The 24,464-nt window shown below is 43.4% G+C and overlaps 1 protein-coding gene across 16 annotated transcripts in view; it reads left to right on the top strand.

Annotated features, from left to right (window-relative positions):
- Window positions 1–24,464, top strand: part of PHACTR1 (phosphatase and actin regulator 1) — a 458,960-nt gene that overhangs the window by 346,449 nt on the left and 88,047 nt on the right. For 14 of the 16 annotated variants that reach the window (XR_012901644.1, XM_014581425.3, XM_006138762.4 and 11 more), the window contains 2 exons: window positions 3,517–3,681; window positions 6,027–6,233. Coding sequence is in view for 15 of the 16 variants with exons in the window: in XM_014581425.3 (XP_014436911.1) it covers window positions 3,517–3,681; window positions 6,027–6,233 (372 nt within the window). In the remaining variant the exon portion in view is untranslated. The remainder of the gene's footprint in view (window positions 1–3,516; window positions 3,682–6,026; window positions 6,234–24,464) is intronic. The other 2 variants (XM_014581428.3, XM_014581427.3) reach the window with 1 other exon arrangement.

Raw genomic sequence — 24,464 nt, 5'->3', positions numbered from 1 at the left:
CATTTCATCTTATTTCTACTAAAAGCAAAAGTTAAAATGGAAATCTAAATGAAGAATTTTGAGTGACCCATTTCAAATATTTTTCAGATTATTAGTTTGGGGGAAAATGTGAATTTGATTTTTTTTTATCCCAATTTGAGACAAGACATTTTTTCAAAATCTCAAAAACTGTCATGAGATGGGATAGCTCTACTCCACACCTCAGAATTAGGCTACAGATTTTCTTGTAAAAATACCATTTTTCCTCAAGCAATTGAGTTTTGTTATTTTCATGGTCAAATTTAGGTCAAATGAATGAATCTCGTTAACTGGCTAAAATCTACAGGTTTCATGAATATTATTGCCCTTTTTCAACTTGGCTGAATGCTGAGAAAACTAGTGTTCGGATTTCAGCTTATTGTGATGTAAGTTTCCTATGCATGTTCTCATATCCCATCATGCTAGTCCTCCAAAAAGCCTCCATCAAAACCAAGAAAGTCAAGACCTTGACATTCCTAATAATTCCAAAGTTAAAAATAAGAAGGATCATCTTCATATTTCATAAAGGATTTTTAATTCTTCGTTGCTAATGGACCTTCAGACGCATTCATTTTGATTGTCCTTCGGTTGAACAGATGGACTGGCCAGCTGACAGGTGAAGGCAAAGTGGGCAACTGGCTTTGGGCCCAGCAGTTCAAAGGGGTTCATGGCTCTCAGCTGCTGCTGCTGCTGCTGCTGCTACTGCCACAGCAGGGGTAGCCAGACCCCCAGGCCCTTTTAATCATTGCCAGAGCCCCACACAGCACACTGCAGAGCCCAGGTGGAGTGCTCCAGATGGCACTGAGGGGGGATGGTGTGGTCCGAGTGGCTCTGAGAGCTAGTTGCACTGGCCCTGCCCTTCCACTTAAGGCCATGCCCGTTCCAAGAGCACAGAGCTGCCCCTATCCTCCTCCCCCCGCAACTTGCGCAGTGGCCTGGTAAGTCTATCAGCTTGCCTGCTGATGGAATTACACTTTTCATCTCTTTCTAAATTGGTATGCCCATCTTAGCTCTCTGTGTTGGGAATGCTCTTGTTGGATGCTTCCTCTCACACCAGTGATGTGGATCTGTTTGGTGAATTGCAATGTAACCGTGCCAATCCTAAGTGTCAATTGTAAGTGAGCCCCCCCCCAAACATCATGAGAGTTAAATAAATAATAAAGTTTGGGTTCTTTCTATTTGCCTTCTTGCTTCTGAACTGAGAGAGTGCTTTGGGGTCATCTGTGACATTACATCTCATATGCATCATGGGAATATGATTATGACATAATTATTATGCAATTTGTACAAGAGAAGTCATATAAGGTGTCATTGGAAAAGCTATGACTATCCTATTTGAATGCATGTATCAATTTTGAACCTGAAGTTATGAATATTGATTACGTACCTGTATTTCAAATGCAGTAACAGCTAGGTAAAGCCCAATTCGCAAAATGCTTTCAACCTAAGCAGCTGATTGAAACAGGCCTATTCAGGATAATTAAGCAGAATAATAAGTCTTAGAAGATGCTTCTGTCCCACCTGGTGAGCTTTCCTGAGAACATTTCAGCCACCCTGTTGCAATGACCCTGCTAGGACATGTGACGAGACCACATGACACTGATCTCCATTTTGGGCATCTATATTTTTCCACAATCTGGTTAGGGAACCCATTTTGAAACAAAGGGTTCCCACCATAAGGAAAAGCTCTATAAGGCAGAGAGTGACATCATCTGTGGTTTTCACTCCCCCACAATTGAACACCTGAGAGAAACTCAGAAAGAAAGGGACTTGGAATGGGGATGGGGATCCCAAGCTGCAAAGCTAGTGTGGATTGTGCCTTGAGAATCTGCAAGTCTGTTTGTTTCATCAGTCAGGGTGAGAAATTGCTAATTCATATCCAGTCTTTTTGGTATTTTAGGCTTAGTTTGCAGTTTTGTTTGTTTGCTAGGTAATCTGCTTTGATCTGTTTGCTACTGCTTATAATCACTTAAAATCTATCTTTTTGTGGTTAATACACTTGTTTTATGTTTTCATCTAAGCCAGTGTGCCTTTGACTGAAGTGCCTGGGAGGAAATCTCATTTTGATTAACACAAGTGTATTGCATATTCCTCTCCACATTGAAGGAGGGGCAAACTGGATAATAAATTCATGCTGTTTGGTGTTTTGATGAGAGCAGGATGGTATAGTTCTGGAGTCTTAGGCTGGGGAGCTGGGGGTTTATCTTGGCTGTAGCCTCTCTATTGTTGGCTTATGCAGTGGCTGGTCGGTGCCTGTATGTAACTGCAGCTGGATATGTCCCTGCTTGTGTGAATGCTGATGGGAGTATATGACTGGGAGAGAGCTACAGCTTGTCACAGCAGCCCAGTGTGAGCCCAGGCTGGTGGGTCAGAGGGCTCAGTGGAACCCCAGGGGGGAAACAGTCACATACTGTTTTCAGGCTTTTATTTAACCCCAGGGGTAGAAACTCGCTGTTTTTCTTTGTTTTAATAAAAGGTGAATTGCTCATGACTCCAGCACCTGAGGTGTTAGGAAAAACACCAAATATATTAAGACTTGCAATCAAACCACAAGAATTGACACCATTGAGGATAATAGTAACTCTCTCTCCTGTCCTGATAGGTTTTGATCCTGACTGGTGTTTGATGGGAAAAAGATCTGTTGCTACTACAGAAATTGGTGCAGATAAAGGAGAAATTTTTAAGGATTTTATGGGTAGATTTTCCAGCTAAAATTTGCTGTATGCCAGTATTAAGGCCTCATCCCAACTGGTCATAAAAGTTAGTCTATCGCTTTACTTTAACTCTTTGTCATGCTGGGAGCTTTAATGGCTTTAGTGGTGTGTGAAATAGGAGTATGCATCTGTGATGTTATTTATATGTCTCCTATGTCATAAAAACAAGTAGAGGGGAATAAAATTAATGCAAAAGCATCAGTTCAAGCACACTCTCCTCCTCCACTGCACAGATTTGGCAGAGGTGCAGTACAAGTAGGTTTTTGGACCATATAAAGGTAGGCAAGGAATGGGGATCATTCACATTTGACCTCCTATCTCATGATCATAATGATTTTCTTGCCATAAGCCTATGTCCAACAAGAACATTTTTTCATGATGTTTCCAAATCTTGGAACCACTTTTGAAGTGAGTGAAATACCAGTAGGTTGCAAAATTGCATAGATTATGTTGCAAAAAGGCATTTCAACCTGATACTGCATAAAATTGTCATTGCAACATACCCAGTTTGTAACACAGTAATACAAACATAATGACATTGTGAGGAAGGAATTTGTTCTACTTGAGGAGCTAAGATTTATTAGGCCATGCCTAAATAAACGGTTGCATCGTGTGCTGTCTCTGTTGGATGTGTAATTGCCATTCAAGTACTTGGGCCATTAATAACCCAAAGAAAACCACAGCTTTAAGGCAGTCTTTACAGACTTATTTTTTAATTTAATTCTTGTAATAGCTTACTTATTCTTGACCTATTATCATTGTGCTTTTCTCCCAATGCTATCAGATGGGGAGCTTTCCATACCAAATGAAGGATCGTTGGAGAATGGGCAGGCTCTGAGCTCCAGCCAGCTTTCACTACCAGCCCTAGCAGAACTGGAATCAGGTTCCGCGTCTGGGGAACCCTGTGCATATGAGGTGCTCCCAAGCACAGATATCATGGATGGGACAGGTAACATTTCTGTTTTCATTCTAAGATACGAAACACCAAACAATTTTCCAACATTTATGCTCTTTTTAATGCTTTTAAAATCTGGTTTCTGATGGTTTTTTATCTTTGACACTTAACGTTTAGCACACAGGTGTGCTCTTGACATACAGGAGTAGTTGTAAGCCAGAACCAGCACCTCCAATCCAAACACTTTAGAGCTTGGAGAAAGTTTGGATTCAGGTCCAAGTGTGGTAACTCAGTCCCATCTGTATGCAGGACTACAGACTAGAGTTGCTATCTTTCTGTAAATCTGCCACTAGTAAGTAACGCGCATAAATCAGAATGCAAAGTAAAATCTCCGTATATTTCAAGTCTGGAAACTATGGTTTTAATTTCATTCTCTCATTAATGTTCTATGCTCTTTGTTATTTGGAAGAGGATATCGTAATAAAAGCACAAGCCTGGCAAGTCTTGCTTACTTTCAGATTGAGAATGGAGAGTTTTATGCTTCACTGATTCTTGTAACAAAGCCAATAGCTTGGTAGATGATACCCAGTCCTGGAAGTGTAGGGGACCTGTAATAAGGAGTTCCAAGGGATTCTCACATCTAAAGCAGAATGAGAACATGGTTGAGAAAAAAGAAAAGGCTCACAGCTTATCATATGGACAAGGTTTAGACATCTTATAGCTCAGAAGTAGCCACCTGCTTTCAGCTCACAAGGTTGGTGCTTTAAGAGCAGCTTCTCAATAAGGAAAGCTCAGCATATTTCTGATGTTATGGTAAATTGATAGGTCAGAAAAGGCTACTCCAACATGCCAAGACAAAAGAGCTGTCTTCACATAAGGAATATGAGGCCTAGTTGTGGATGAGAGAGTGACAGTGTTCAAATTAGCTTTGGGCATCTCTTGAAAAGATCTGGAGTTTCTGTTTAGATGAGGAGCTGCCTCCAAAATCTAGGTACTTATGCAAAGTATCTGAACTCTTTTTCTTGTGGTATTTCTACCCATGTGCTGCTGGGCCTTCAGAGGCACAGGGATGAAAAATGGGGGGTGGGAGGTTTATAACTATATTTTTTGTGCTAACTTCAGAAAGGTTGGTTTTAAGGCTTGGACCAAAGTTAATATCACTTCTTATTTTATCAGACTTGATCCACCTAGCCCTGGTTCAGATGTCTAGACCCATCCCTTCTCCAGCTCAAATAGAGAACCATATGTAAAAAAGTTCTGATTTGGGAAATCTAAAAACTGGCCATTGTAAAGAGGTCCCTGGTAGCTATCCCATTCACAGCTTCAAAAGAGCCAGCCAGAACTTCCTTTGAAGAGCACCTGCTTTAGAGTTCATCTTCTGCTTCTGCTGGCCTTGAGAGAGCTGAAATGTGATGTCCATTTGAGCTGTATCTGATTGAATCAGAAATAACTCCTTTGGCTTCAATGGAAAAACTCTCAAATCACTGTTTGACTAGAAAGGGATCACAGTTTTCATACCTCAGCTGTGTATGCTCAGCTGACATGGATCAGTTAGGCCTTGCACCTGCTGAAGATAAAGCTGTTCAGTTATGCCGTACAACAGCAACAACACAACAATTTCTGTCTTATTGTGAGAGAGGGGGAATGGGAGAGAAACTACAATTCCATTCAAATAGTGATGCACTAAATTCAGCACTGCTGTAAAAGGCACAGCTTCAGAGAAGAAACAGCTCCATAAGACAAGAATATTCTTAAGAATCAAGATTATCAGCTCTGATATTGATTTTTAGCTGTACCACTCAGTTCTACAGCAAACATCAGAAAACATTTCTGAGGCATGTGGCACAAAATGTGCTTTTCTGCAGCTGCATGGCAACTAGTACACATTGCCCAAAGAGGAAGAATGAAAACAAATGTGTAATTGGTATAACTGTTTACCTATAAGCCTGTACAACTGTGCGGTCTTTTAAAAATATAATGGAGCCTGCCAGAGAGATGGGCAGGATGCCTTTGTGTGGAAGCATAAACCCTGTACATGTGCCACTTGTTTATTGATTGTGTATTGTTACCTGTCTGCAGGGTCTTCAGTTTGACATTTCAAGGCTTTTGATTGTGTTAAAGGTGTGTGGGCTAAATTCAACTCTGGTGTCAGTGAGAGATGCTCCGTTGGTTTTATGGAGAATGACCCAGTGCTGAAATTGGTCTGTTGTGTAGGGGTGTGTGTGTGTGTGTGTGTGTGTGTCTTTCTCTCTGTGTGTTTTACAGTGTTGGAGTGAAATCTATTAGTCATGTTTTTAATCTGCATCTCTGTGCTACTTTTTCTTCTCTTTACTGTTACTGTACCTGCTGCCACTCTTCTTGTAACGTTGTTGCGTCTATGATGTGGTTGTGTCCTCCAGTGTCTGAAGAAAGCCCCACATCCAATGAGTCTGGAGTCCTCCTGTCCCAAGATCCTTCAGCTAAACCAGTCCTGCTACTTCCCCCCAAAAAATCTGCTGCTTTCCCTGGAGACCATGAGGACACCCCAGTGAAACAGCTGTCCCTCCTCAAACAGCCCCCTGCCCTGCCTCCTAAACCCATTGCCAGGATTGCCAGCCACTTAACTGGTAAGTAGCTGTTCCTGAATGCTCTGCTCCGCTACTTCCCTTAAAGGAACAGTCCACTCCCGTACTGATAGTCTCAATGTTTTTCTTTGGTAAAGGCTGCTCTGTAGATGTTTGCAAGTGTATCGATATTAAGTGTATGTCGTGGCTGTAATAATACAGCAGGGCGGGGCTCTCAAACTTTTTCACAGTGTGGACAGTATTTTAAGAGAGATAGGCACCTCCCCTATTGTCCACAGTGCTCCCAGCCTCCTAATCATGACCCTGATCACCAGCATGCAAGCTCATCCTATCAAATAGCGCAGTGACTTAGATGGCAAAGTAATGATAGGAAAGTACTTTTCATATCTGTTTCATGAACTGAGCGCTTTGTTCTTTGGAGGGAAAGACAATGTATCAGATTCTCTCCCTTTGTTCTTTGTTACTTCTCCTCCAGCTTCCCTGTGTGCTTTCCTCCCCACTTTCCCCCTCCTCCTCTGCACATGTTTCTCTTAGACTCTAAGACCAGAAGGGTCCATCATGATCATCTCGTTTGACCTCCGCAGGCCACAATGCCTCACCCATCCATTCCTGTAATACACCCCTAGCCTTTGGCTGTGTGACAGAAGTCCTCCCATCATGATTTAAAGACTTCAAGTTACAGAGAATCCACCATTTATGCTAGTCTGAACCTGCAAGTGACCCATGCCCCATGCTGCAAAGGAAGGCAAAAAACCTCCAGGGTCTCTGATAATCTGACTTACAGAAAGATTCTTTCCCAAGCCCAAATAGAGCGATCAGTTAGACTCTGAGCATGTGGGCAAGACCCATTGGCCAGACACCTGGAAGAGAATTCCCCCTATGAACTCAGAACCCTCCCCATCTACAATTCTATCACCAGCCATTGGAGATATTTGCTGCTAGGAGTCACAGCTCAACTGCATGCCATGTAAGCAGTCTTACTGTACCACACCCTCCACAAACTTATCAAGCTCAGTCACCTTCTTTCCAAATTACTCTGCCCTCTGGTTCCCTGCTCCTCTGCATCCTTGCTCAAGATTGCTGGCTACCTGGTCCCTTTCTCTATGTCTTCCCACTGGTGGATCATAATGGCGATTGATAATCCGATTTACTCTGTTCCTGCTACAGTTCCTGGGGGATGCTCCAATTCCCCTTCCTGCTATGTTGGAGGCTGTAATGGAGGCAGGTTATGCAGTCTCCTGTGCCTGGTTTCCAGCTGCTCCTACAGGCATGCGGGCTCCTCTTGGTTGTCAACAGCCCTGTTATCTGTAAAAACAATTGGAAGCCAGGAGGAAAAGTCAACCTTCCCTGAACTACTATCAGACCATGCTATTGAGAAATATTGCAGGCACGCATACTAGGAACCTTAATATTCCTGAAATACATGTCCGTGCCTTTTGAGGTGTGTATGCACAGTTCCCATTGTTTTCATAGAGCACAAACCAGGAGGCTATGATCTCCCGAGTTTTAAGCCAGTTTTAATAGTGACTCTGTATGTAGCCTGGACATGCCTCAGTCTTTTCCCCTCTGTTACTCCTCTGATATTAATACTTCCCTGCCTCACAGTGGTACAGATGAGGGTGATCACTTCCTATGTTACTATTTTTATCACATAATTGTTTATTTTGACTATTAGAAAATAAGAAAATAATTGTTAGGAAAAAGCATATATTTTTTTCCCCACCAGTTTCTACACAGCATTTTATCTAGAGGGCCAACTGATTTGTACTTTATTTACTTTTGTTCACTTTTATTTGAAATCAATATGGGATTTCTTCCATATTGCTGCTTGCCAAAACCAACTCTAAATTGTTTTGTTGTTTACCTATAAATGCAAACCAAAGGGGCAAAGGTGGGCATGGGTTCTTATTTACTAAACTTGGGACTACTGCTGTTTGTACCAGCTCTGAATTTGTTTCCAATCTATTCTCATAATTCAGTTTACCCCTGTGAGTTTTTGAAGATGAAGATGCAATGAGAAAAGTAACATAAAAAAACCTATCTTCTGCCAGCTGTGCATTGCACAGAAACATGGGGGCAGAAAGAGACTATCCTGCTCTTTAAGTTAGCTGTAGAAACAAACAATGGATGGAGATTTGTGTCTGCTTCTATGTATTTTGTAGTTTGAATTTTTATATCGAGTGAAATCTGTCTTAACTGACACAAGCTGATCCCTTGAGTGGTTACTTGTTTAACAGAGATGTATTTCTAATAAAGACATAGTATGCTTCTGGGCAGCAGGGCCGACATCTTCGCTGAACCCGAAGACAAGGTGGGGGAGGACCCATAGGTAGAAGGGGCAGGGTAGCGGTAGGGGTAGGCAGCCCTTAGCACCACCCAGAGAATGCTGTGCCTGTCCCAGGCAGCACTGCACACTGCATGATGTTCTGGCATCAGTTTAAAGGGCCTGCGGCTCTGGCTGCCGCCACTGCTGCTGAGCTCTTTTGTATTGCTGCACCCTGGGGCAGTTGCCTCCTTTTCCTCCCACATCTCCCCCCCTCCCTTTCCATCAGCAGGCTTGCTTCTGGAGATATTCTGAGGTGGCCTTTAAAGACAGAAATCAAGGTGATTGTTCAGCTTGCTCTTGCTCTGTCCCACTCACACATGAACTCACTTGCATATAGACATGCTGACATACACTCTCACGTGTAGATAAGATTCACATACACACAAGTGTCTCTGGGAGGGGGGGGACAGTGTCAGAATTGGTCACAAGGCCCTTGTTTAGCTGATAGGTGCCTCTTGATAGAGCTTGACAGCTTCACCCATATATACCCTGATAAACATTAATATCTCAGACCAATAGATTTGATTTTTTTTTCTTACCGGGGGGAGGGGGCGGTGTCTATGGACATATATTTTTATATGCTTTATGTTGCCCCTTTAGATTATATTAGACTTTCATAATCCCTGAATATGAGCAGTGCATCTTAATGAATCACCCTCACCACAAGAAAGCTAAATTAACCCTGTTCTTTCACTAATTACTCCAGAGACATCTATATTTTGTGAGAGAGAGAATTAATAAGATCAGATTTCTGGAGCTCCAAATGAAGACTTTTCAGGTTTTCATTGCATTTTCAGGGTCTGTTTTTCTATGGAGGATTTCGTGAGGCGAGTGAAGGACAAGTTAAGACACACCAAGCATGACTAATAGAGAATGACAGTAGTTAATGATCTGGCAGGCCTGTGCAAAACGGATATGAAAGGAAACGTGATCTTGGAATGAGTTTCTTTTCAGGTATATCACTGATGTGGAGCCTGCAGGAACGTGTCCTCATCTTTTATCTTGTTTAAGAAATTATTTTATAAAATCAAATAGAAGAATACCTGAGAATATATTCTTATAAAATCTCCACCGGCTTGGTCAGCAGAGGGTAAAAAAACAGATAAATACCTCAAAGAGTGTGAGGGGTGAGTGGCTTTAAAATCAGACCACCTACTTGTCATGAAATTCCAGGCCAAATTATCATCACCTGCCTGAAGAATGACCAACGAAGAATCCTCCCCCCTCCAACAGCATCTAAGATCCATCTCACACATCACCACTTTCTGTTCACCTGCCAGGCTTTGCTCTTGCCCTCGGTGACCAATACTCGTACCACAGCAGATAAATACACACAGATAAATGCTGTTAATTTTTTTTAAGTTTTACTGTGGGTGTGGAAAGAAGAAAAAGAATCATATGTGGCAGTTTCCCATTCCACAGCTTAAAGCTGCTCTGGTGGGAGCGCAGGTACTATGGCGATCTGGCAGATACAAGAAGCTGAATAGAAGGGAAATTGGAGCATGCTGGGAGTGAGACTGCTCCCCTCTGGAATGATTTCCAGGTAGGGCACATGACATCTTTGTAGTTCCCAGACCCATGTGCCTGCCCCACCTACCCCATAACCATCCATCTTGCTTTTATGGAAGGAGCAGCTAGAAAGAACTTCTCTACAATATGTGTAGGTTGTTGGAATTCCCTGAGCAGCCTTTCTGTTGCCCGCTCCCTGTCTTGCATGCTCATACTCTGAGCAGGAAAAAGGAAGCATTTGCCTTGTAGTCATCAAAATCCATCTCTTCATAGTACAAACCAGTCAGCCTTAGAAAGAGAACATGTCTTGTAATTGTTTCAGTACAAGTTCATCACTCTGCATTCCTCACCGACCAATTATTTTACAATGATCCTCCTGCCAGCTGTTAAATATGATCATTAATAATAAGCCATCCTTCATTTATAAAGCCCCTTTCATCCACCAGAGTCCGAAAGCGCTGAACTTCACAGGGCTTATCTTCAGCCACCACTTAAGGGGAGAGATCTCTGGGTGGAAGATAGCAGTTTACAGCAGCAATACATAACCATTTTGGACACCAATTGCAAAATACCTTATCTGGTTGAAATTGGAGGAGGAATTTAACTGTTGGAGACAGAGCCTTTGTGATTAATTGCCAGGTGATCTTTAATGAGCAGAAGCAGCCTGAACTTTGGTTTTATATCTTATTTGAAAAGCAAAATTCCCAGTGTCACAGTGCCCCTTCGTGCCTTTGTCCATGAATTCATTTCTTTTCAGCCCCAAAGTTGAATTTTTCTGAGATTAACCAAGCGACATTCCAAACAAAAGAATGAATTGTCAGTTATCCATGAAATTCTCTAAAAAAAAAAATCTGTAAGCAAAACAAAAAATCTGGAAGGGCATAACTGTTACACCTGTGTAAGTCGAATGTGTGGGGTTACTCCAGTTTTACATTTGTTGTAGCTTCAGACAGAACCTAGCCCTTTAATTCAACAATCCTACCGGAGCTTTGAAAAATCCTTTTAGGTGCCTTTTGAGTTGTTTCATTCCCTCCATTGTGCATTGGGAGGAGGAAGTTTTTTCCCATGTTTAGTTCTAAGAACACACAATCTATTTATGTTCTATACAGTATGGTTCAGACTATCAGCTGGCTGAATAACAGTGATAATTCAAAAATAGAGCAACTGGCCATGATTAGAAGTGAACATTTAATAGGGAAGGAGGTGCTGTAAGTCCATAAATATAACTACTGATAATGTGGACCTGTCAGGATTGTATTTCAGAACAATGGATGTAAGACATCTTGCTTTATTATCAAAACATAGTTGATTGCTGGTTACAATATTAAACTATTTAGAACTTTACCTGGCAGTTCATTTCCACAGCCTGCAGTATTTTCTAACCCAGCATTTACACATGTCTGGCGGCTCCTCTGTAGATGAGCCCCTTGCTGTAGGCAGGAGCCGTCTGTTCTATCAGGCCTCCTCCTGTTTTCTGCACTAATATGCACACAGCTTGTTCAGATTGGGGTCATTCTCCCCGCAAAACACGCACAGAGGGCCCATGCTTCACTCTTGAGGAGGATGCAGCAGAACAGGAGCAGAATGGAAGTATCATCTCCCCCCAGTCTGCAGAGTGGTGGTGGGCTGGACCCTGGGATTGTAGTTACTTCCACAGTTCTTGTGACTCTTGCAGTCTGGAGAACAATAGCCGGTGGGTCAAGGTGACAGCAGAACACCAGGCCCTGCCCTTAGTACCTACTGTGAGACTACACAGAGAGTGCCTGAAGCACTGGGCTTTGTGGCATTCAGAGCATGCACACCCTGGGTATGTCTAGACTGCATCCCTCTGTCGGCAGAGGGATGCAGATTAGGCAGGTCGACATTGCAAAAGAGGCAGGGATTTAAATATCCCACACCTAATTTGCATAAAAATGGCTGCCGTGTTTTGCCAACTCAGCACTTTGTCAGCAAAACGTGGCAGTCTAAAGGTGGATCAGTTGATAAAGAAAGCCTTTTTTGACAGATCCCTTATGCCTCCTGCAAGGAGGTTTACAGGAACTGTCGAAAAAGGCTTTCTTTCTCAACAGATCCCCCTCTAGACTGTCACTTTTTGCTGACAAAGTGCTGAGTCGGCAAATTGTGGTGGCCTTTTTATGCAAGTTAGGCACGGGATATTTAAATCCCTGCCTCGTTTGCAATGTCGACCTGCCTAATCTGCATCCCTCTGCCGACAGAGGGATGCAGTCTAGACATACCCCCTCTGTGTGTGCTCCCAAGTGCTTCCCCTCACTTTTGGCATCCATATTGTGCAGAAGAACAGCAAAAGATTTGAGGGTCAAAACTGATGTGGGATAAGCATGTACAACACCCAGTCAATAGGCAGTGCAGTCAATAGGCAGTGCTTGTTTCACAGTTAGTGGGCTAACTGCGTCTCTGATCCTCTAACTGGGTCTTTGTAAGTGTACTCCCTCTCCAGTCTCAGGCCTTGAGTTGTCACCTCTTTTGAGGTGGAATCATGTGATTCTCCCACTCTTAGACCAGGTCTTGCTTTGCCGTCCCCTGGAACGAAATGTGATTGCCTCAGCAGGCCCAGGTTAGCCTCCGCACCAGAAATTCTGGTCCTTGGGAACTATGTGCAAGTGGCATCCAGAGACCAGACTCAACTTTTATCTTCTTAAAGCTGAGTGTTGTTTATGATCAACCAAGGGACTTCAGAGAAAAAAGAACTTAAAGTGGCAAGCAGATTATACACATGTCTTGCTTACCTGGTGTCTATCCATTTTCCATGTGGGCTTAAACTTCCTTTATATAGCACAAGACCTTTGTTGTCTTCTTTTTGCTGACAGCCCCCGTGGAATTAAAGCAGCATAGATCTGTAATAAGCATTCCACTAGCTAACACAGTCTCTCTCGATAACTATCTTACTTAATAATGTTTGTAAAATTATGTTGTAGCAACTCCATGTCCACCCCAGCATGCACTTACTAGAGAGCAGAATTTGACCCTTCATTATGGACCTGATCAAATCCCATGAAAGTCAGTGGAAAGATTGCCTTTATTTTCTATAGCCTTGTGGATCCATTCCTCTTAGGCAGGGGGAGGCAATAATTTTTGAAGGGGGGGCATTTCACAAATTTCAGAAGTGGCCATGGGCCAATGCAGAAGGGGTGAGGCCTCGGTCTATACAAGGACGCTACCATGTTTTTTACACCACAAAGTAATTACATCATCTATAGAGTAGCCCAATGTCTGTGACTCTGTAATGCTGAAATGCTGGTTATTCCCTCTTGGCGGCGCTGTTGCCTGAGTCACATCCTTAACCTCACGCCATGGCACTCGGCTGACTTCTGCGCTGCTCAGCCGGGCTGCCGCAGTGGAGCAAGCAGTGTAAGCAGCTGTTTGGGCGCCGCAGTCCCCTTGCAGCACCCCCGTGGTTATACAAGGGGGGGGCGGGGTGGTGACGTACATGGCCAGGAGGCGGGGCCTGAAGGAGCATGCATCCCCGACAGAGGAGAGTGGAGAGAGAGTGAGAGACAGGAGGGGGAGAAGAGAAAGAGAGAGACGGAGAGAGAGGCAGTAGACGGAGAAGAGCTGAGAGAGAGAAGGGGAGGCAGTAAGAGGAGGAGAGAGAGAGAAAGAGACATGGAGCTAGAAACCGGAGGCTCAGGAGAGAAGACCAATGTGGAGGAGAGACCTGAAAATCCCATTTTATGACGGGCTAATTGGCTAGTTTTAATAATAATTAACTGTATACCACATTATCCAAAGATTATCCTAGAACAGGGGTGGGTAAAAGCCTCTCAGCGGGCCAGATCCGCGAGGCAGACCTGCCTCCTAGTATGTTGCCTCGGAGCAGGAGAGAGGCGTGAGCCCTTCTAAGTGCTTCTATTTAAAGGGCTCACGTCTTCCTGATGCCTTGCCTAGCAGCCCCGGGGAAGGTGAAAGCCCTTTAAATAGAAACAGTTGAAAGGGCTGTTTCTCTGGCTCCCTAGCAACACGCTAGAGGTGCAGGGAGCTGCGAGCCCTTTTAAGTGTTTCTATTTAAAGAGCTGGCACCTTCCGCAGGGCTGTTAGGCAAGGTGTTGGGAAGACGTGAACCCTTTAAATAGAAGCAGTTAGAAGGACTCATGCCCCTCTCCTGCTCCAAGGCAACATGCTAGGGGGCCGGGTCTGGAATTGCTTCACGGGCCGGATCAAAGCCTTAGACGGGCTGATTCCAACCCACTGAAAGGCTTTTGCCTTCCCCTGCTCTTATTCCTTGTATACTCTGCAGTGGCATGTAGAGTACGCGGGGTATATTCATGTTACAGTGACGGAACGGCTCTGGAGGGAGGGGACTAGTGGGGAAACGCTCCCACAGCTCTCCATTGCTGGAGCCTTTCCATGCTGCAGGGTTCTGCTGGAACCTGACCCGCAGTGGGGAAAGAGTGCACATCAGCAGGGAGGCAGTGGGACTAAAGTAGCATTGTAGATGTGGGGAGGCACTGTTTGGGTGAGTAGAGCTCCAGCTGGATACGTACCCTTAGGTTCTGTTATGTCTTTACTCATCTCAGCAGTGCCTCACTGTCTATACTGCTACCTATACCCACGCTAAGGGTGTTTGCACTGTATGCACCAGTAAGTGTACTACTGTACCTGTAGCCTTAGTCTTAGAGGATCTGGGAACTAAGGATAGACGAGTCAAATGACTTGCCCAAATGCATACAGTGAATCAATGACAGTGCCAGGAATATAACTCAGACTTCCTAAATGCTATTTCAGGGTCCTACCCACTGGGAATCATTGCCTCCTAAATCCTATAGACTTTTACAGCCTATAGAATTTCACTACTGAAAGATGTCACACAGTTATCTATTGGATCGGGATACTCATACAAAGTAATAACATTTGTAGTTATGCACACTTCAAGAAGGGTAAGAAAAACTTATGCTTTGGGGCATCAGCTGGTCACCAAAGAACTCAGAAGAAATTTTTCCTGCCATTTAGACAATGGTATACTTGGCCAGGTACATTATGGAGAAGAGAAAGGAAGGGGCTGCCTTCTGCATGGATCAGTGCCCCAGTCTGGTGTTGCAAATTTTGTCTTCTAATCATAGATGTATATATAAATCTAGTCTATTTTCATAAACAATGACACGGTTTAATTTTCTAGCATGGTTGCCTTAAATCTAGCATAACTAGACTCTCATGAAGCAAAATGCTAACCAACCTCAATTTCCATTAGTGCTGAGGGGTTGAGCTTGTTTGGCATCTTGCAGAATTGGCCCTATCACCTATCATAGGTAATAGTGGATATGAGGGACCTCCACCAGGGGTCTATTTGCTACTATCCTGTCTTTCAGTGCAAAGATTTAAAACTGCAGTAATATTCCACTGGGAGGACTTATCACATTGATTTTTGTTGTTGTTTGTTCTTTACTCTCCTCTACTTGTTATTTACCTGCTCTTGTACACATATGATAGATATTCCCTTCTAGAGGCTGTACATGTCCCCATATCCTATCCATATGCCTCATGTTAAAACACAGTAGGGTTAAAAAGACTATAGAATATGATTGTCCCAATCTAATATATTAGTTATAACCTCTTGCAAACTTGGGACGAAATTTCCTCTCGTTTACACTAGATGAGATCCACTGCAGATAATGAAATGTCTGCTGGTTTAATTGGACAAGGGGAATTTGATCATAACCTTGGATCATCTCCAAAGAACTTTATCCATTTAGAACCACCACTATATATTGACAGCTTAGTCCGATTTTCAGGACAATGCCTGTTATCACCAAGTAAAAAGCTCAGATGCTCCTTTCTGTTATAGTAATTCTCCTTGTAAGTCATTTTTGTTGATAGACAACTGTTATTATGGCAAAGGGAAGACAAGTAAATTTTGTTTCTGTGCTGGTAGATAGACATGAGGTGAAAAACCATGGGCCAAACTCTTAGCTGGTGTAAAATTGGCATCCCACCATTACTGAAGTCAATGAAGATATGCCAATGTACTCTCACCCCACATGTTCAGGAAAAATGTCATTATCTGTGCTGTTAATAATATATTAGACAGTTCAGACTGAATTTTATAAATCTCACTCATTCTTTATGCTTTTTTACCTTTTGCTCGCCAATGAAAATAAACTTCTGTAGTGAATTTCACTTTCTAGTTCTAGTTCTCATCCACTACCCCCAGCTATTGGCCACCAAAACGACTGTTTTGGGGACTTCAGGCCTACCAAGGGAATATGTCAATTTAAAAAAAAAATGTTCTTTTAAAAAAAAAAAAAGAAGAAGAAGCAGCAGCAGCATTTCTATTGTGTGCCTCAACCAACCTCACAGATTCCACTTGCACCCAACAGAAAATCAGGGTTTTTTTTAGCACTTCATAAAGACACAAAGTTGTATGCTCAGTTGCCCCTTTCAGCTTTTCTTCAGCCAGGAGCATGAGTGAGCAGCTTCTGTAGATGATATCGCTTTGAACCCTTTATCGCAGATGCCTCCTCTACTTAACACACAGAGCAAAAAACTGGGATTAGAGCAGCACTCCCTTCCAGAATACAACCACCTCCATGAACTAGAGCTGTTCACTGAAGTTCACCAGAGATTGAACCAAACCAAATCTAGATCCAGTACCTAGATCTGGCTACTTCAGAAGTTTAGGGATGTGCAGGTCTGGATCTCAGATTTGGAGCTCAGGCACATCTTTTAGTAGGAAGGTCTCCTGACGAAATAGTGTACTAAAATGTTTTGTTACTACAAATTACATAGGAACCTTATTCTCAGAGTTTTATTCCATTTATTCTGTACTGTCTTCATTTTCTTGAAGTCAGCGTATGTGTTTTTACGGAGTACAAAGTTAACACATAGCTACTGTGCCTGCAAACAGCAGCAGCGGCGCATGAGCCAGCAAACAGAGCTGTAAACAGGGGAGTTTGAGTGGGAATTTTGTTGGAGGAGAAGTTTGTATTTGGTTTTGTGTTTGTATGTGTAGAGGCTTGTAGGGGCAGTGTGCTGGGAGAGAAGCTGAGCCCTGATTAGGGGTCCTATAAAGGTAGCCTTCCAGTCAGGCAGCGGCACAGACAGCAGCAGCGGCGCAGGAGCCAACAGAGCTGTAAACAGGGGAGTTTGAGTGGCAGTTTGTAAGGGGAGTTTGGATTGTGGGACTCGTTTAGGGTTTGTTTTTGCCGTAGGGGGGTGTTTTGGTTTGTTTTTGTGTTTGCCGGACTAACAGGATTTAGGTGAGAAGGCTGATTAACACAGAGATAGCAGGGTCCATAACCCAAGCAGTGTAGGACACAGTAAGACCGAGTGGATGTGGCAGCTGTGGTATGTATATGATTCTGGAGGAGTTACCTGAAAGGAGTTTTGTTTGCATGAAATGCCGCCTAATAGAACTGATGGAAGAAAAGATCCGAGGATTGGAGATGTAGGTGGAAACTCTGGTTGAGTTTAGAAGGGGGTTTGAGCAGATGATGGAGCAAAGATATGAGGTGGCTGAAGGGGAAAGCTTAGACATGCAGACTGAAGCAGGATCAAAGGCCTCTGAGGGGGGACTGCTGGGCAAAGAAAATGGACAGTGGAAGCATGTGACTATGAGAACCAGGCAGAGGAAAAGATGGGCCAGTGAAGGAGAAATAGAGCTCAAGAATAGGTATGTGGAGTTGAAGAATGGAGAAGGGATACAGCAGGTGGCCACTGAAGGTGGAAAGGCAAGGAAGAAGAGAAGAGTGGCTAGTCCCATACGTAAAAGGGAAGTGTCGATGGAGACAACACCAATAACGAGCACCAGGAGGATACAGGATGGGTTGAAGATTACAAGGGAAGATAGGAATGGAAAGGACTTGCAGCCAGAGGAAACAAGGGATAGACCAGAGAATCGCACTGTCACCAGGAAAAGGTAGGTCTACATGATTGGGGACTCCTTATTGAGAAGAATAAACAGGCCTGTAACCAGAGCTGATCCAGAGAACAGAAGGGTGTGCTATCTGCCAGGTGCTAAGATACGGGATGTGGAACTAAGGTTGAAGAGGATCCTAAAGGGAGCGGGAAAGAATCCATTGATCATCCTTCATGTAGGAACAAATGATACGGCTATATTCTTGCTGGAATGAATCAAGGGAGACTATGCCAGGTTGGGGAGGACGCTTAAGGAAATCGAGGCTCAGGTGATTTTCAGCGGGATTCTACCTGTTCCTAGAGAAGGGCAACAAAGGTGTGATAGGATTATGATGCTCAATTGGTGGCTCAGGCAGTGGTGCTATAAGGAGGGCTTTGGGATGTATGGCCACTGGGAGGCATTCATGGACAGAAGACTGTTCTCTCGGGATGGACTTCACCTAAGTAGGGAAGGAAACACAATTTTAGAATGGAGGCTGGCACAACTGATTAAGAGAGCTTTAAACTAGGAATTTGGGGGAGACGGTTGGGAGATGTCCAGGTAATCTCTACGCCAGATTTTAGCATTGAGAGGGAGGAAAACGAAGTAAGAAAGGATATAGCCGGAGGTAAGAGAATGTACATAAGGAGGAAGGGCAGAGTGAATACTAGTCTAATAGGTCATATTAGAGGTACAATGTCCATGCCAAATGGGGTAAAGAATGTGAGTGAGGTGAAACAGCAAAATTAAGATGTTTGTACACCAATGCGAGGAGCCTAGGTAACAAAATGGAGGAACTACAGCTACTGGTCCAGGAAGTGAAACCAGATATTACAGGAATAACAGAAACATGGTGGAATACTAGGCATGACTGGAGTACAGGTATTGAAGGGTATGTGCTGTTTAGGAAAGACAGAAATAAAGGTAAAGGTGGTGGAGTCGCATTGTATATCAATGATGAGGTAGGTTGAAAAGAATTAAAAAGTGAAAGAATGGAGAAGACAGAGTCTGTCTGGGCAAAAATCACATTGGGGAAGGAAACTATTAGATCCTCCCCTGGGATAGTGCTTGGGGTGTGCTATAGACCACCAGGATCTAATTTGGATACAAATAAAGACGTCTTTAATGTTTTTAAAGAAGTAAACACTAATGGAAACTGTGTAATCATGGGAGACTTCAACTTTCCAGATATAGACTAGAGAACAAATACTGGTAATAATAATAGGGCTCAGATTTTCCTAGATGTGATAGCTGATCAATTCCTTCATCAAGTAGTTGTTGAACCAACAAGGGGGAAGCCATTTTAGATTTGGTTTTGGAGAGTAGCAAGGATCTCATAGAAGAAATGGTTGTAGGAGACAACCTTGGCTCGAGCGATCATGAGCTAATTCAGTTCAAACTAAATGGAAGGATAAACAAAATAAATCTGAGACTAGGGTTTTTTATTTCAAAAGGGCTAATTTTAATAAATTAAGGAAATTAGTTAGGGAAGTGGATTGGACTAAAGAATTTATGGATCTAAAAGTGGAGGAGGCCTGGGATTATTTTAAGTTAAAGATGCAGAAGCTATCAGAAGCCTGTATCCCAAGAAAGAGGAAAAAATGTATAGGTAGGTGTTTTAGACCAAGTTGGATGAGCAAGCATCTCAGGGAGGTGATTAAGAAAAAGCAGAAAGCATATAAGGAGTGGAAGATGGGAGGGATCAGTAAAGAAAGCTACCTTATTGAGATTCGAATATGTAGGGACAAAGTGAGAGAGGCTAAAAGTCATGTAGACTCCGTAAAAACATGGACCTTGCAAAGGGAATTAAAACCAATAGTAAAAGGTTTTATAGCCGTATAAATAGGAAGAAAACAAAAAAAGAGGAAGTGGGACCGCTAATCACTGAGGATGGAGTGGAGGTTAAGGATAATCTAGGCATGGCCCAATAGCTAAACAAATACTTTGCTTCAGTATTTAATTAGGCTAATGAATAGCTTAGGGATAATGGCAACATAACAAATGGGAATAAGGATATGGAGGTAGATATTACCAAATCTGAGGTAGAAGCCAAACTCGAACATCTTAATGGGAGTCTCAGATAATCTTCATCCAAGAATAGTAAAGGAACTGGCACATGAAATTGCAAATCCATTAGCAAAATTTTTTAATGAATCTCTAAACTCAGGGGTTGTACCATTTGACTGGAGAATTGCTAATACAGGCAGTCCCCGACTTACGTGGATCCGACTTACGTCGGATCCCTAGATACGAACGGGGTGAGGCAACTCCCGCACATGCGCAGCAGCATTCCCGGGGCTCGCTCACCTGGGTCCTAGGATCCTCCTCCTCCTCGGGCCGGCTCCGACTGGGGTCCTGGAGAGCTGCCGGGCAGAGGAAAAGTGCCTCCCCATGCCCGTTGCCCTCCCCCCACCCCCTGCCAGCAACAGGCTGCCCCCTCCCCTGAGCAACAGGCTGCCGAACAGACAAAAGCAGCCTCTCTGCCCCTCCTCCCCTCTATACATGCCGGGCTCCCGGAGCGCAGCAGCGTCCCCGGGGCTCGCTCACCTGGGTCCTAGAATCCACCTCCTCCTCCTCTTCGGCCGGCTCCAACTGGCCTCTGCCTGCAGCAGCTGGCCACAGGGACAGGGATCCCGCAGAGCTGCCGGGCAGAGGAAAAGTGCCTCCCCACGCCCGCTGCCCCCCCCCCCCGCGGCCTCGCATCCTGCACGCCTCCCTCCTCCCCCCCTGCCAGCAACAGGCTGCCCCCTCCCCTGAGCAACAGGCTGCCGAACAGCAGACAAAAGCAGCCTCTCCGCCCCTCCTCCCCCTATACATGCTGGGCTCCCTGGGCAAACAAAGACTCCACCAAAACAAACAAAGTGCTGGCCTCATTGTGTTAGCAAAAAAAGGACCCTCCTCCTAGAACCCTGGGTGGTGTGTGGAAATAAAGCTATTAGCTCAAAGCATGGTGCAGAGCTGTTTGGTATTTGATGAGTTACTCCTTTAGTCCTGAGTTTGTCACAGGGACAGAAATAGATGTGAAATCTTCTGAACAGGGGAACAGACAGCAAAACAAACATTAGAGGGGAGTTAACCTTTCCCTATGCTATCCAAAACTAAAAAAAATGTTTGGCTAGAGTTTCCCCTACAATATGTACCAGTTCCGACTTACATACAAATTCAACTTAAGAACAAACCTACAGTCCCTATCTTGTACGTAACCCGGGGACTGCCTGTATAGTTTCTATTTTTAAGAAAGGGGAAAAAAGTGACCCGGGTAACTATAGGCCTGTTAGTTTGACATCTGTAGTATGCAAGGTCTTGGAAAAAAATTTGATGAAGAAAGTAGTTAGGGACATTGAGATTAATGGCAATTGGGACAAATTACAACATGGTTTTACAAAAGGTAGATTGTGCCAAACCAACCTGATCTTCTTTGAGAAAGTAACAGATTTTTTAGATAAAGGAAATGCAGTGAATCTAATCTACCTTGATTTCAGTAAGGCATTTGATACAGTACCACATGGGGAATTATTGGTTAAATTGGAAAAGATGGGGATCGATATGAAAATTGTGAGGTAGATAAGGAACTGGTTAAAGGGGAGACTACAGCAAGTCATACTGAAAGGTGAACTGTCAGGCTGGAGAGAGGTTACTAGCGGAGTTCCTCAGAGATCAGTTCTGGGATCATTATTATTTAATCTTTTTATTACTGACCTTGGCATTAAAAATGGGAGTGTGCGAATAAAGTTTGCGGATGACACAAAGTTGGGAGGTATTGCCAATTCAGAAAAAGATTGGGATATCATACAGGAAGATCTGGATGATCTTGTAAATTGGAGTAATCGTAATAGGATGAAATTTAATAGTGAGAAGTGTAAGGTTATGCATTTAGGGATTAATAACAAGAATTTTAGTTATAAGCAGGGAGCACATCAGTTGGAAGTAACCGAAGAGAAGGACCTCGGAGTCCTGGTTGATCACAGGATGACTATGAGCCGCCATTGTGACATGGCTGTGAAAAAGGCTAATACAGTCTTGGGATGTGTTAGGCAAGGTATTTCAAGTAGGGATAAGGAGGTGTTAGTGCCGTTATACAAGGCATTGGTGAGACCTCATTTGGAATACTGTGTGCAGTTCTGGTCTCCCATGTTTAAGAAGGCTGAATTGAAACTGGAACAGGTACAAAAAAGGGCCACTAGGATGATCCAAGGAATTGAAAACCTGTCTTATGAAAGGAAACTCAAGGAACTTGGCTTGTTTATCTTAACCAAAAGAAGGCTTAGGGGAGATATGATTGCTCTCTTTAAATATATTAGAGGGATAAATGCCAGGGAGGGAGAGGAATTATTTAAGCTCAATACCAATGTGGACACAAGAACAAATGGATATAAGCTGGCTATTAGGAAGTTAAGACTCGAAATTAGGCGAAGGTTTCTAACCATCAGAGGAGTGAAGTTCTGGAACAGCCTTCCAAGGGAAGTAGTGGGGGCAAAAGACCTATCTGTCTTCAAGATAAAGCTAGATGAGTTTATGAAGGGGATGGTTTGATGAGGTAACATGGTCTTGGCAATTAATTGACCTTTCACTATCAGTGGTAAATAGGCCAATTGTGGGAAGATAGGAGTTGCTATAGAGAACTTTTTTCTGGGTGTCTGGCTCGTGAGTCTTGCCCACATGCTCAGGGTTCAGCTGATCGCAATATTTGGGGTCAGGAAGGAATTTTCCTCCAGGGTAGATTGGCAGAGGCCCTAGAGATTTTTCACCTTCCTCTGTAGCATGGAGCACGGGTCCCTTGCGGGAGGATTCTCTGCATCTTGGGGTCTTTGAACCATCGTTTCAAGGACTTCAATATCTGAGATATAGGTGAGAGGATTATTCTAGCGGTGGGTGAGATGCTGTGGCCTGCATTATGCAGGGGGTCAGACTAGATGATCAAAATGGTCCCTTCTGACCTTAAAGTCTATGAGTCTATGTGCATAAGAGATGTGACAACTTAGCCTGTTCTGTGTCTGGGTAAAAAAACCCACAAACATCCTGATTACAAAATGTGGAAACCAGTCTCCTTTAGAAGATTGACTGTGTAGGAAATGGTACAGGGAGATTCATGTTTTTGGGAAAATACAGGGGCCATTCTTCAACCCTGCATAAGTAGGTGCAACAGGCCTTGATTCCAGTGGAAAGAACATGGTCTGTAATGGTTAGGACATGCTGGGTAGTTAAAAGATTTAGATTATTTTGCTGGCTATCTGTTTAGATTGTATATTCATGGTGGCACGGTCTGTCTCTTACAATATGTGCATACAGTGCCCAGTACAATAAGGCATTTACCTCAGGTGGGACCGTCAGGTGCTATTGTAGGGCTTTTTATTAATAATTAATAGTAATGTCAGACTTAAATTTTGCCCCTGTAGCCTTCTAGCTTTTTATCAGTTTGATATTTTGGAAAAGTGATGGCCCTGGGAGCCAACTGTACCCTAACTAGTAGGTTTGGCCCCACTGCTGACAAATTAATATCCAGGCCAGGGATTAGAGCTAGGTAGTGCAAACATGAAACGGTGCTTTTAAAACTGTGATGCAGCTCACAAACTGGTTATGGCCTTTGAAACCTGTGCTGCTGCTGCTGCTGCTGCTGCTGCTGCTGCAGCTTATCTGCTAGGCTTGGTCAAGTCCCAACAAGCTGTTGGCACTTGCACTTTTATCACTCCGTTGTATTGTAGCAAGGTAGATAAACTCAAATAGCAGAGGCTAAATGTGTTATGCTATCAGAATTCCTGTAGAGAACCCGAATGCCAGAGGTTTGCCAGACTTGAAAGGGTTCTTTTAGGTCATTGCCTCTCTCAACCTCAGGAGGCCTTTCCATCTCTCTTTTTCCTCATAACCTCGGGCAACATCAGTTCTTAGTGTAAACTCCCATGTTCTCTTATCCCCAACTCCAAATGGCTACTTCTCCGTAGCTTTCCCCGTTCTCAAACTTTCAGCTCCTTTTACTATCTCTCTGACCTTTTAGAAATGTTCATAAATTCAATGCAGTAAGTCGCTTTCCCCCTGCCGAGCTCGGGCAGCCAGTGCATTGAAATTAGATCTCCTCATAGTTGTCCTGGTCTTCATTATATGCACCTCAGAGGCCTTATCCAGTTCCTAGGGAAGTCAACAGAAATCTTTCCCACAGACATAAATCCTACAAATTATGTATTTTTAAGGAATCCTGCATGGAATTTAAATGATTAAAATCCATAGCATGGGAATCCAAGACAGAGTTTGTTTGCTTTTTCTCTCCATTTTTGCTGGATTATCCTTATACCCCATTCATGATTCTTTTTATTTAGCTTAATTCCGCTGCACCGAACGGTCTGCAAAAATGTGAGATGTGATGTGCAGTAGTCAGACCGTAGCCGTGGGAACCAGATATTCCTGAGCTTTAATCCCTGCTGTGATGATTAAGATTCATTCTGTGACTTTGGGCATCTGTTTAAATGGGGGATAATAACACAGAGCTCATAGGGATGTTGTCGGAGTTACTCCCTGGTAGGAAGCACTTTGAAATGAAAAGCACCACTACATAGACCTTGTGATTACATATTTAAAGGCATTTCTTATTGAGAGT

The sequence above is a fragment of the Pelodiscus sinensis genome, chromosome 2 (assembly GCF_049634645.1).
Source record: "Pelodiscus sinensis isolate JC-2024 chromosome 2, ASM4963464v1, whole genome shotgun sequence".
Classification (NCBI taxonomy): domain Eukaryota; kingdom Metazoa; phylum Chordata; order Testudines; family Trionychidae; genus Pelodiscus; species Pelodiscus sinensis.
This window is presented reverse-complemented; position numbering and strand designations above follow the sequence as displayed.